General features: G+C 40.9%; 1 protein-coding gene across 1 annotated transcript in view; it reads left to right on the top strand.

Moving 5' to 3' along the window:
- Positions 1-9,348, top strand: part of UBA2 (ubiquitin like modifier activating enzyme 2) — a 43,079-nt gene extending 33,731 nt beyond the window's left edge. The window contains exons 13-17 of the mRNA XM_004371600.1: positions 633-788; positions 2,417-2,513; positions 4,655-4,760; positions 6,897-7,033; positions 8,504-9,348. Of these exons, the coding sequence (XP_004371657.1) occupies positions 633-788; positions 2,417-2,513; positions 4,655-4,760; positions 6,897-7,033; positions 8,504-8,685 (678 nt within the window). The 3' untranslated portion in view covers positions 8,686-9,348. The remainder of the gene's footprint in view (positions 1-632; positions 789-2,416; positions 2,514-4,654; positions 4,761-6,896; positions 7,034-8,503) is intronic.
- Positions 9,349-13,499: the final 4,151 nt, after the last annotated feature.

The raw sequence follows: 13,499 nt of genomic DNA, 5'->3' as shown, positions 1-13,499 counted from the left end.
TGTCTGTTCATTTCCTTTGCCCATTTTTTAATAGGATTATTTGTCTTTTTGTTGTAGAGGTGTTGGATTTTCTTGTAGATTATGGAGATTAGACCTTTGACTGATATATTTTTGTTTGGGCATTAGGGAAATGGTAAACAGGCACTTATAGTACCAGAAACACATTAGTTTTTTCCTAATTATGTAATTGTTAACATTGTAGTCATCGTAGAAAATATAAAAAGAAAGGTAGCCACATTGATTCTAGGCATTTGTGAAAGCATTGTCATTAGCTGGTCTGATCAAGAGGTCGGCTTAAAACTGGTAAAGGAAGGATATCCAGAAGCTGATCTACTGATGATACCAGAAACTAGTATGGTTAGGCCCTTCCTTTTGCTAAATTTGGTTGCAGAAGAGCCTAGCATCATTGATACAAGGGGATCTGTTTTCAGTAATAAACAGCTGATTTGAAACGAAGGTCGTAAGATGGGGCTCTTAGAAAGTCACAATTTTCCTTATCCTCCTGCCTCTAGAGGGGATATTTAAGTCAGTTTTTTAATTGGATGTCCTGTAAACAAGATTTTTGATCATATGGTTTATAAAATTGTAACTCACGTTTCTGATTTCTGCTTGTGTTTTTTCCTCCTCCAAAGATTTTTTTGAATAAACAACCAAACCCAAGAAAGAAGCTCCTTGTGCCTTGTGCACTAGATCCTCCCAACCCCAATTGTTACGTGTGTGCCAGCAAGCCAGAGGTGACTGTACGGCTGAATGTCCATAAAGTGACTGTTCTCACGTTACAAGATAAGGTAAGCGCTGGGACTGGTTCTCTTCCACAGGGTTCTCCATTTTCCTTCTTCTAAAAACATCCAAGTTCCTTTTTGCCTTTTATAATGTTACTGTGAAAAAAACTAAAAGCCATATATTTACTGTGAAAGGCTCTGTCTACTGTAGTTTGTTGCTTTGACTTCCTGGGTTGCCTTTATCATCTGGACTCCTGCTGGCTTTTCTGTGTGTGGTTCCAGAATAGGTGCCTTATACTGAAAAAAGGAATAGATGTATCTGGCTGAATCTCTACCGGAGGTGGTACAGGCACATCTCCATAGTATCATGGCAGCAGAAGACATCTTTGCTGTTTGTTTTCTAGATAGTGGATAGATTCTGTATTTGAGGACCAGACAAGAGGTATCCTTGAATGGTGTGGAGATGGTCCTAGCTGTGTGGCAATGAGCAAACAAGTTTTGCATGCAGTGTGGATACTTAAGACGGCGAGGCTCTACATTCTAGCTTTGTATTAAAGTACATGGGGAAATTGCAGGATTAGGGGTGGTCTGGATGATGGACAACCCCCCACCACCACCAAATTAAGGGGCTGTTGTCAGTCATTTCTGAGGTCTGAGTTTAGGCTTGGTGATGGTATACAGCTTTTCCAAATGACCTGATTTTGGTGAGTTTGGTCCCTCAGGAGATAGGCATTTTTATACCTGGACTCAACTGTAGAGCCCAATTAAGGGAACTAGGGGTTTAGGATGTGCTGTTGATTTACTCCTTCCTCCTTAGTTGGCTACGTTTGTTTCTTCATTAGGGAAGATTTTTAAAATGACTCAAATGACCCACTTTAGGAATCACTTCACATTGCTTCTCTTGTTATGTCTATGCTAATGATAAATATTTAGATACCTCCTGAGATAGGAGGAATAGATCTTTGGGCCCTAAATGCTGCTTGATAATGAATGGCCTTTCTCCCAGAACTGGTTACCCAGGGCAGGTTGGTTTGACCTTACGTTTTGGAGGGGGCAGGGAGCAGCAAGACTTGGTATCCTGGCCGGCAGACGGTGGTTGCTCCACCTTCTCTCATAGGAGATAATGTCAGCTGGTGTCCACTCATTCTTGGGCTCTAACTTGTAGGGTGATTTGGGCCTATAGAGAGTTCTTCCATTGTTTCATAGAAGCAGATAGGATTTAACAGAAAATCCTTTCTCCTGATGGGTCTTAGAATTGAAAGTGCAGTGGAACTTGGGAAAGGGAAGTCTGTCTGAGAACCAGGTTCGTGAAAAATTTTTCCATCTATAAAGCACTTGCCGTCACCAGGTTGGCACGGGCCCTAAGTGCGATAAAACATGTCAGTGTCTAGCTCAATACCAAAGGGGAAAGCTAAAATACCAAGAGCCGACCAAGGCGTTCTCAGTGCCCCGTTTGGAGGAAGTATATTTAAACTCATGTGCATCAGCGGTCAAACACGGAGGTGGAACGAGGGCATGAGATAAACAATCGGGTGAGTTCCCACTGCTTTTCCTGCTTGCCCTAAGGTATCTTAAAGGATGACTTGGCCTCTTCCCAGTGGAAGGGAAAGTAAGCATCTTTATAGACCAAAATTCTAGGTTTTTTATCATCTTTAATTACATATTTTAATATTTGGAATCTTTTTTTGTTGCAGATAGTAAAAGAAAAATTTGCTATGGTAGCACCAGATGTGCAGATTGAAGATGGGAAAGGAACAATCCTAATATCTTCAGAAGAGGGAGAGACGGAAGGTATTAGACATCATACTCATTCACTTCCCTCATTTGCCTAAAGGAAGGAGAGAGAGAGAGTTAGTTTAACCATTCAGTAGATGTCACTCAGTTTCCCAGCTGTGGAGCTGAGCTTGAGACAGCTGGAGGGAGGGATGTTTGGCCATCATAGAGGCAATGCCTTGGGGTCACCACAGTCCTAGATTTGGGAACTCCATGTTGTCAGCGTACCCTAGAGTTGGTCAAGTTCTCTGAACTATTTTTTAGTACCTCAGTGCACGCATTACTTACGACTTATGGTGACCACATGCTCTTGTCTATACCAGGGAACCTTCTTGCCTGGGAGCTAAAGTCGTGATGAGAAGACTGGTTGGGGGGTGAGATAAGGCTCCAGAGTGGAGAAGCCTTGCTTTGCCTCCTGGCTTCCTTTTCAAATGTCCCAGCAGGTCATGTTGTTAATGCATTTGTTACACAAGGTGCACTACACTGGACTCTGTTTACGTTCTCTTAGAACCACGTCACAGTTACACCTTCTTCAGCCTACACGAGCCTCTCTGACTCGTCCTCTCTGACCTTTGCAGCTCCTCTCTTGAGTTACCACTTTAGCTGATTCCTCTGTATCCTGATTTTTGCCAGTTTACCTTTACTTTGGAAAGCTGGGGTACTGTTTTACCTACGTATTGACTTATTCATTCTTAGATTTAGTTTCTTGTCAAATTACTTGGGATATTGGATCATGTGTAATTAGAGGCCATGTTTTGGTCTGTTTTAGGAGTCAGGTTGCATACACAGACCTCATTCTAGCCAGCCATCATCAGACACACAAAAAAGTTCGTCCATGACCATACGTTCTTCCTCTTAAAGAGGAGAGCCATTTTTAGGCCTATAAATAGGGCTGTTGCCAGGACTCTGGCTTCAGAGAGGATGCTGATTGACAAGATAAGAACCAACATTGACTTTTGAACGCGTTGGGTCTAAGGTTTGTGGTGCGTGGGGATGTGAAGGAGGGTATATAGGACCGGGCTTGCCGTTGGAAGTCTGGGTAGGAAGTATCATTCTCAAGAGGCACTCTAGATAGATTAAAAAGTTAAAATAAGAATAAATCTGTAAACAGACTAGAGGAAACTGTTGGTATATTGTGGATTTCAGAGTCGAAGTAGGGAAGGCTTTTCTAAGAAGTTTCCTTTTAGGGAATGAAAGAAACGATAAATACAAAAAAAGAAAGAAGGTTGTTAGATTCTAAGCGTGCTAACCAGGATTTTAAATATATATTCTGTGCTTTGTGTGCGTGCCAGGCCCTGTGGAGATAGGTCAGCAGGTCTACACAGTCTGTGCCCTGACAGAGCAGATATTCTGGAGCTACAGTAGTGAGGTGACTGAGTGCTGTGAGGCGGGAGCATAGATTGGCGGTGAGATGAGGAGGCAGGATCGTGAAGGAGACTTGACTGCTTTCACAGGCCAACAGAGGGGAGCATTTGAAAACGCAGGAGAGAGAAGGGATAAATTAGAAAGGCCCCAGAGCAGGTAGAAGGGGGTGGGGACACTGAAAGTTTGGTTGGAAGGATTGTCCTTCACTGCGCTGTGTGTAATTCATATAGCAAAGGTTTATTGAGTGCCCGTGGGTGCCAAGCACTGCCACCTACTGGGGATGTTAAGATGAAACAGAAATGACACAGAGGACAGAAGTAGGTTGGAGTAATTATTTTTGGGAGACCTCTACTAGCTCTTCTGTCTTTATGTTGAAAATTATTTTAAAAATCTACACAAATGAGATTTTCTCATTTCTGAATTAAAAAATTTGCTAAGAAGTAGTTTATTGAGGTTGTCATTGAGAAACGTCTTTGCAAGTAGAATATCTGAAAGTTCCTGACTAGTATTAATGTGGTTTGAATGGGAGAAGGGTCTCAGAACTTCTCACAGTTTGGTCCTCTTGAAGTCGTTTTGGTAGCTGAGTGTCAGAGCTGAATTTCTAAGTTCCTACTGTGTGCAGCTGGGCCCTGGGGACACAGCAGTGAACATGACAGATTAAAAAGACTGCTCATGGATGTTACAGACCGTGTTTTAGTGTATTTTAAATGGGGTTTAGCATGTTTAAAACTGACCTGACTGCTCCATGAAGGTATACTTAATTAAAGTATTTAAATTCCTTTCACATTTTCTAGCTAATAATCACAAGAAGTTGTCAGAATTTGGAATTAGAAATGGCAGTCGGCTTCAAGCAGATGACTTCCTTCAGGACTACACTTTATTGATTAACATCCTTCATAGGTAGGAACTGTCAATGTTTTTAAGTGTAAGGAATTATTTGAATATACAAAATTAAGGAAAAGTGGAGGAAAACAGTTTTCTTACCCTAATCTCTGCTGTTCGTTTGAAACTACGCAATATATTTGCCGGAGTTGACTTTAGAATTCTGAAATAAAAGGGATAAGCAAAAAATGTTGAAGAGTAACTGTCATCAGTGATGGCTGATGGTAAAGACCCAGAGAGGCTCAGAAAGCCAGGCCTCAGAGTTTAATCAGAAATGAATTCATTTCAGTAATTGAACTGGAAGAAAATTTTCAATTATATTTAAAGATTCCCTAGAAGAAAGGAAGAAATATGTCTCCCATAAAGCAGAAATATTTCCTGATCTGTGACAATAACAACGTTAAAAATTATCCTGCTTACAGGTTTTTTAAAATTTTGTTGTTGTTGTTGAGAATATACACAGCAAAACATCCAACATTTCCACATTCTCTACATATACAATTCAGTGACGTTGATGACATTCACTGCAGCTCACTGCCCTCTAGGCTTCCCGTCTCATCTTTCCAGTTGCTGCTGTCAGTTTGCTCCCTTATAGATGGCTCTGAAAAGAGCACAGTGCTCAAGCAGGCATTTTGTGTTAGCTAAGCTGAACTATTGTTTGGTTTTAACAAGACTTCAGGGGATCTTTTTCGTTGAAGGTTTAAAGATAATCTCAGCAATAGTTTTAGGGGTTCACCACTTATAGGTTCTTAAGTCATGTATTTTTTTTCTTTTTATTTTACTTCTTGTCTACTTTAAAAAAACATTCAAAGTACTTGCATTACAGAATGTTTACGTGTGTGTGTCATGATTAAAATACAGGTGGTCTTCCACTTTGGTATATTTATCTGTTGTTGAACAAGGTACGTTTTTGTACATGCTCATTGATACCCCTAAACGGCACCCCGACTTTAGACTTCTGGATCGCATCCAGCAAGCAGAGAGGATTGTTGTTGTGTTCCCACGTCCAGTTATTTGCCAGTGCTCCCATTTGTGTAGTGTTCGTGTCTGCCTGGTTTACAAAAAGCGTAAAATGACAAGAAAGATTGAATATGGGTTATTAGTAAGAAGTGTAAGTTTCATAAACTTACATAATCGAGTCAGATAAATATTGCTAAAGTGATCTCTAGCCCCAAGTGGACACAGATTGGATGTAAGTGATACGATTGTGTTCAGTTGTGAAAGAAAAGACAATGAAAGGACATGTACAGTAAAGTGGAGACTTACACAGTGGTGTCTGAAAGAGGAGGCATAATTAGTTTTTTTTTTTTAAATCATATGTTTTAGCTCTTTGGGAGCAGAATCCCCCCTTATATATATATAACACATGTAAGTCTTTGTTTGACTTTCATGCATTAAACTTTCATATATGTTTTTGGGAACTCATGTAAAGATGATTTAAACCCCAGAAACCATTTAACTACCCCTAAAACAAATTACTGTGGTCAAGGTCAGGTTCTGAGTAGAATATGTAGAATGTTTTTGGCATTGTACTTGAAGAAATAAAAAGACAGAATACCTTCCTTACTCATTTCTATAGGTTCTGAAACCTATCCATAGTAGGGGATAAATAAGTGAACTTTTAAATTATTATTTAAATTATTACTTGAAATTATTTCAGGTTGTGTCGACACATGTGAAGCGTGTAACCAGGATCACTGATGATTGTGTCTAGAAACTGTAATGGGGGCAGGTTTTGCTGTGTATGTTTTCACCAAAAATAAAACTAAATATAATTATTTCAAATGATTTAGCTTTTAAAGCCTTTTCCCTGATTTGAAGTTATAGTGGTGTTGACCACTTGAATTCAAGTTTTGAATTATCACAGAAATCTGTTGTGCCGTATTAATTTTTATTATAATTTTAGGTCCTTGAAAATAAGAATCCGTATAATGAGTGTATGTGTGGCGTGTGGAGCGTGTGTGTGGCGCGTGGAGCGCGTGTGGGGCGCGCGTGGGGCGTCTGGGGCGTGTCTGGGGCGTCTGGGGCGCGTCTGGGGCGCCGGGAGCGCGTCTGCGGCGTGGGGAGTGTATTGAGGAACGGGACCTCTCCGGTGCTCCCTTGTTCTGTCAGTAGTTGTAGCTGTGGTCTTTATAGTGTGTGGTTCTCTTACAGTGAAGACCTAGGAAAGGATGTTGAATTTGAAGTTGTTGGTGACACCCCAGAAAAAGTGGGACCCAAACAACCTGAAGATGCTGCCCAAAGCATAACCAACGGCAGTGACGACGGAGCGCAGCCTTCCACGTCCACAGGTGAGTCACGGCCCCAACCAGCAGGTCGTTAATTACCCACCCGAGCAGGAGCTTACAGAAACAGTTTGATGTATTTGTATGAACACTGACCATAAGTAGAAATCCATAAAGAGGTGTGTATTGGTTTGGTATCGATTGTTTTAATGGAGCTTTGAATTCATGAACCATGAAGACATTTAAGACTGAGGGAGGTTCTCGTAGAAAATAGAAATATTTTATTTAATGGGTTTTCACAACTGGAAATGTCAGTAGGCTTACTAGCGCATAAAGACAGTTCATTCTCTGAGGTAGTTCTGGATTTTGTATGCCTGTTTTATTTCGGGGCAACAAATCAGTGCATCTGGCTATTTTGAGTGAACAGCTGCTTGGTAAGTGTGGAATTTAAGCATTTCGGAGCTTTTTCAGAACCAGTGTGATTTTGGTAAAGTACATCAGAGTGGCCTGTTCTCCTGGGTTTTTAGTGCTTGATACTTGTGCTTTTCCAAGTAACTGATTCTTTACTGTACTCGGATTTGAATGTTCACTCCCCTCCTCCCGCCAGCTTTTCACTTCTGTTTTCATTCCTTTGACCTTGTGTCTGGCGGTCTTCACAATATGGTTGTTCTTGGTTCTCATGTTGTCTTGGAGTTTTGAAGATGGACTTAGAGACAATCTAGAGTGTGACCCACCTGTGGACCGTGGGTTTGTGACCCTTTTTTTTCCCCACTGAAAATAGAAAGGGTCCTTCATCCTCCTTTGAGGAGGCTACTGTGGTGGTTTTTGAAAAATCATAATTTGAAAATATTCATTTGCTGATCCCCTACTGTAGGTAGGTGTCACAGTGTACAGAAATGAGTAAGAAAGGTATTCTGCCTTTGATTTTGGTGGAGGAGGGAGGTAAAGCCAACTTCCCTGTAAGGTTAAGAGCATGAGCTGTAGAGCCCCACTGTGTGAGTTTGAATCCCATTCTCCTCTTCTGCCGTATGAACGTTAGACACGTCAGTGTCTCTGTACCTTAGTTTCCTTTTCTGGAAAACAGATAACAATGTTATCTTCTTTGTAGGGTTGTGTGATGATTAAATGAGTTGTTAGATGCAAAATGCTCAGAACAGTTCCTGGCACATTGTAATTGCTACATGTGTTGCTGCTGTTGTTACTTTTGTCATTACCGCCCCTGTTGTTAGGATGTGCACGCTCCCCTTTTCTGTTGGAGAAGGTAGAGAGAGAAACAAAGAAGTGTAATGATTCCTTTGAGTTATATAATGCTTGTTACAATTGTTTGATTTGATTAGAAAAGAAATAGGTGCTTGTTATATATAAAACACTAAAACAGCACAGAAATGTGTAACATATACAAGTGAAGTTCCCTAAGGGTAGCCATTCTTAAATTTGGTATATAGGAGAATAAGTATCTTTCAGTTATATAAAACATTAGTGAGCTGCAAATAACTCCCACACTTTTAACCATTTTTTCCTTTTTCCTGAAATAAGCACAAGAGCAAGATGATGTGCTCATAGTTGATTCAGATGAAGAAGGCTCTTCAAATAATGCTGCCATCAGTGAAGAAGAGAGAAGTCGCAAGAGGAAATTGGATGAGAAAGAGAACGTCAGTGTGAAGAAGCCACGTACAGAACCAGCAGATGAGCTTGATGATGTGATAGCATTAGATTGAACAGAAATATGCCTCTGAACAGAACCTTACTGCATTAAGTCATCTGGGCAGAACCAGATTGTTATGTCCTTTGTTCCAAAGGGAAAAAAATTCACACCAATGACTTGAAAATGATTCTGCTCCCTTTGAAAGCATTCATTTTTTGCTAGAACTGTTAGGAACATTACAGTGTGCTAATTGAAAGTAGGAATATAGTTTTAAAACCCTTTGAACAAAGTGTGTGCATAAACATTCATGAGAGAAAACAACACAATGCATGTTGCCTTTTTAATGTAAATACCCTTAGGTATCATTTAATAGTTTTAAAATACTGTGGTTTAGTAAAGTTGATACCTGGTTATAAATATTATGCCTTTATTTTTGGTTAGAAGAAGACTTATTTTTAGCCTAGATCTAACCATTTTCATACTCTGACTGAAACAAAGAAGTATCAAGTGCTATGCATTGAAACTTTTTAAATGTTAACTGGCACTATGTATATTACTGTAAAACAATGTTAATTTACTCAAGTTTTCAGTTTGTACTGCCTGATATGTCTGTGTAAGAAGCCCAGTTTTTGTGTATTGTTACAGTTTCAGGTTATTTATATTTGATGTTTTGTAAAACTCAAATACAACTATACTGTACTTGGACCAAATAAATGTCGTCTGCTCACTTGTTACAGATGCCTGCACAGTTCACATTTCTGCTGCCTTACTGGGCTGTACGTTATGTGTACTTCAGGCATGCCGAATTCTTCCCATTTAAAAAAGTCAACTCTTAATGGGTGTGAAGGTTTAAAAAATCTCCGCTGTTTGCCATAGATGAGTACTTTCTAAAATAAAGCTTTTTATGGCAGTGTTGCTTTTTTTATTTGGATTGTCAAGAGTTGGTCTTTTGTTCAGAACGTGTTAGTGATCTTCATCCAGCACTGCTACCTTTTAGAGCCTTGGGCTTGAGGGGCCGGGGGGCTGTCCCCCGTTCTGCAGTCCTTCTCTGGGTCGCTGCGGTCCACTAGAGTCCCTGGCAGGTCCAGGACTGGGTGGAGTGGCCCTCAGCAATCTTGTCGTGGGCCTCAGAAGGCCTTGGCCCCCAGGGTACTCTCATCACACGGGAACGTGCCTTGAGTTTTCCGAGAACAAAAGCTGTTTTCCCTGTCCCATACCTGTGCCCTGGGTGTGTCTGGCCACCGTTCTTCACTTTTATATAACAACTAAATTTCAAATTATTAGTTCATTGTATTGATCCATCTTATGTAATTCTTAACTCTGCCACCCAGCTTGTTAACTCTTATTCCTTGTTTCATACTGTTCGCACATTCAGCATGTAATGAAAGCCTTCAGACAAATCATTTTGAACAAGACTCTACCCTCATCATGCTGCTGGAAGTCTCCAGGATGGAGCCAGCCTTCTGATAGACAGCAGCTGCTTGCAAGCTGATCGCCACTCACAACTAAGCCTGTGATGTTCATTCCGCCTTGAGATTTTTAGATGGTGTTTAATTTTCCTCCAGAAAAAAAACTCAAAATCACAGAACTACATAACATAAAATGCCCAGGAATACTGCCTCAGAAATGCACTTTGGTTAACCAGTTGGTGACTTTGATCATCATTTGAAGTTTTGAATTCTGAAAAGCTGTCCAGAATTTTGAAATCCTGTCCGTTCTTTACAGCTCATCCTGCCTTGTAGACATAATCGTCAGCGGTGGTTTCCAGCATTTTGTGTTTGTTCTCATTTGAAAGCACATGGCATTAAGTGCCAGTTAGATCTTTAGAAGCGCTTCCTTTTTGGTAGACCAATAGTTTTCATTTTTGACACAACTCTTTTATTACCTTTTCTAGCAGTTTCTGTCCGTTTTCCTCCTGCTTTTATAAATTAAGGGTTTGCCAGCAAGGCAGATCTGACTACTAGGTGCACAGGACTTGCTCAACTTAGATAGTGAGCTAAGCAGCTCCAAGCTGCCTGCACATCTCTGGGGTACGGAGATCCTTCAGGTCTGGGGTAGTAGTTTGATTTTCCTGTGCGATTGCATCCCTTCAGTGGGGAGCTGGGAGCAGGGATCCTTACGGCTGTTTTCCCAACAGTCCATTGCCAGCCTGAAATACAGTGTTGACGAACCATCTTACAGCCTCATTGGAACCCAAGTTTACCTAGAAAGCTCAGTGTCCCAAAGATCAGACTACATACCTGGCATGTACCATGAGATTTCAGCGTTCCTAAAATAGAGCCTGAGCCCTTAATGAAATAACTGATGAGGCAAAGATCATCAATGGATGCCAAAACCTTTAGGCAAAAGGGAAAATAAGAAGCCTTCACAATGGACAGACCTGGCTGTTAGCACCATAACTGAGTGATCCAATCTTATCACTAATGGGACAACCTGATATGTGCTTCCTGATGAGATTATGAAGAACACAACAGCACTTTGCCAAAACACATGGTTAACCCAAATCTAATCAAGCCGCTAGACTTCCAGCTGATAGAAAATGGAGGGACAAGCTGGACAACATTAAGAGGAAAATAATCAGATAAGTACAGAATCTGGAGCATTCCGTAACTCGGATGCCTGGTATCAATAAACCATTGAAAGGTGGGGGCAGTTATTTTAGATTGAAAGAAATTAAAGAGACATAACCTAGTGTATTGAATCCTTTTTGTGTCTTTGTTCAACAAAATAAATGATTAACAATTGTTGTAACAACTGGGAAATTGAAAATGGAATGGATATTAGATGATACGGAATTGTTTTTTCTTAGGTATGTAGTTATATAGGCCAATGTCCTTATTCTTAGGACATTAGGGATGACGCTTCATGATAGCTATGACTTTTAAATGGCTTAGCAAGATAAGTAATAAAGGGAGAAAGACAGCAAAATGTTAACATTTATTGAATCTAGATGGCGTGCATATACATTATCCATTGTACTATGCAACTTTTCTCGGAAAACTTTTGTAATAAAAGTGAATCAGCGTGTCTTCTGCCTATGTGACTTTTCAAAGTTTTGTATCAGCATATACTATGGTTGAAATTAAAAGGACAATAAAGACTTAAAAATGTAACTTGGAATGAAAAAGTGTTGAAGTGATTCCTGGGTCCAACACCAGTGAAATTGATCTTCCCTCTCCTCCTGTCGCCAGGCTGTGATTTAGGAAGGATTCTGTTCTACTTGAGCTTCCAGAGAACTAAAGAGCAAAGTTCCCAATACATTTATAGTCCATTCAGAAGCTGCCCAGAAAGTGGTTGGTTTGTAATAGATGTTCCTGTTACTGAAAACTATTTGTGTGTGGCACACGTATCTGAAGGGGACTTGCCCTATGACAAAGGACGGGCAGATTTAAACCTCCCACAAGCCTTTTGGAATACACAAAAAGTAAAATGCAAAGAAAGAAATCAGGCAAGAAAATATGTCGGCATATGTTTCTAATATTGGGATTTGTAGCGGGGTGAATGCCTCTTGTTTTCTCTGCATCTCAAAGCTGTGTTCCTGAGGTCCAGAAACCATGTGACCATTTTGAGGGAGGATATATTTATAGAAGTATTTTTGAAGACATTTTCATACCAGGAATACATTATTTGCATTCTGCTTTCACAAAGTCAACTGAGTTGGATTATAGGGCTATGGTGTGCTGTTTGGTTATATTTTGAAGATAATTATCTCCTGGTAAAGTAATATTTTGGGAAGTTTTGCTAAGTGTTTCTGACTCATGCCAGCTCTAAAATTTCTAAATCTACAATGAATGGTGACTCATCAGATAGAGGAAGGCTCTGAGCAGAAACCTTGCTAGAATGCACACTGCTCAGGCTTTGTCCTTTAGAAATCTTCCAGCAGTTTACTCTGATTCTCAAGAGATCAATCACTGTCAGGAAATGTAGGTTTTGTGCACACTGTGTCATTCACTCATTCTCCATGTACTGCATTCCTACCCTGTACTATGCTGCAATCAGTGGCAAGCCTTGCCCACACGGTCAACTTGGGTGGAAACCTTTGAGAGCAGTAAGACACTAAAGCTACTCTACATAGAGACCCAGCTTCTCATTAGTGGCAGCAACAGATGATAGGATGGGGGTCTGAGGACCTAGGTCCTGTGTCCCGCCAAAGTCGGGCAAATTGCCAGGGGCTTTTCAGCTGGGGCCCTGTGGCGTCTTCCAGCAGCACTGAAAGTCATAGGTAACAACGTCATACTCAAAAACGTGACGCTAAAAGCTGCAGGAAGCTGGGCCTCCCCAAGTAGCTCCTCACTGAACTGTAGATTGGCTGGGGACTCTGCCGTTTTACAAAGTTTGGTCAGAAAATTACCGTACCTGAATCCAGGGGTAAGATTTCAAGGCAAGAAAAAAGAAGGCTCTTCCCCAGTTGAGGTTCCAGGATGGCCACTTCCTTCCCTAATGAAGGAAGCAAGTTGCAAGTGTCAGATCCTAACCCTAATCTGGGAATGCAAAACCAATCTGTCCGCGGTCAATGCTTTAACCTTATATGCCTCCAGAGAGGCCTAAAGGAGACACCAGGACCAGGGGACATTGAGGGTGGACTCAATTTGGTTGGAAGGGTTGGGACTCAAAGAAGCAGAGATGGGAAAATCCCCTTGGGCACACATAAAAATCTTTCAGTGTATTAGAAAAATCGCTGTGGTTATGGGGCCTTCTGGTATGTGGGAGGACTGAGCACTGAGCTGGGAGAGAGAAGTGTGCTTCAGGTGAAAGATTCCTGCTGTTTTCCCCAGGAAACATCCTTCTACAAGGGTGAAGAAACTTGCAGCAGTTCGGGAGAGAAAGGAGTGTGGATCCCAGCAACTCTTCCCTGTGGAGTTTGACTGCCCCTTTCCTCATAACCTC

The sequence above is a fragment of the Trichechus manatus genome, unplaced genomic scaffold (genome assembly GCF_000243295.1).
Source record: "Trichechus manatus latirostris isolate Lorelei unplaced genomic scaffold, TriManLat1.0 scaffold00014, whole genome shotgun sequence".
NCBI lineage: Eukaryota > Metazoa > Chordata > Mammalia > Sirenia > Trichechidae > Trichechus > Trichechus manatus.
This window is presented reverse-complemented; position numbering and strand designations above follow the sequence as displayed.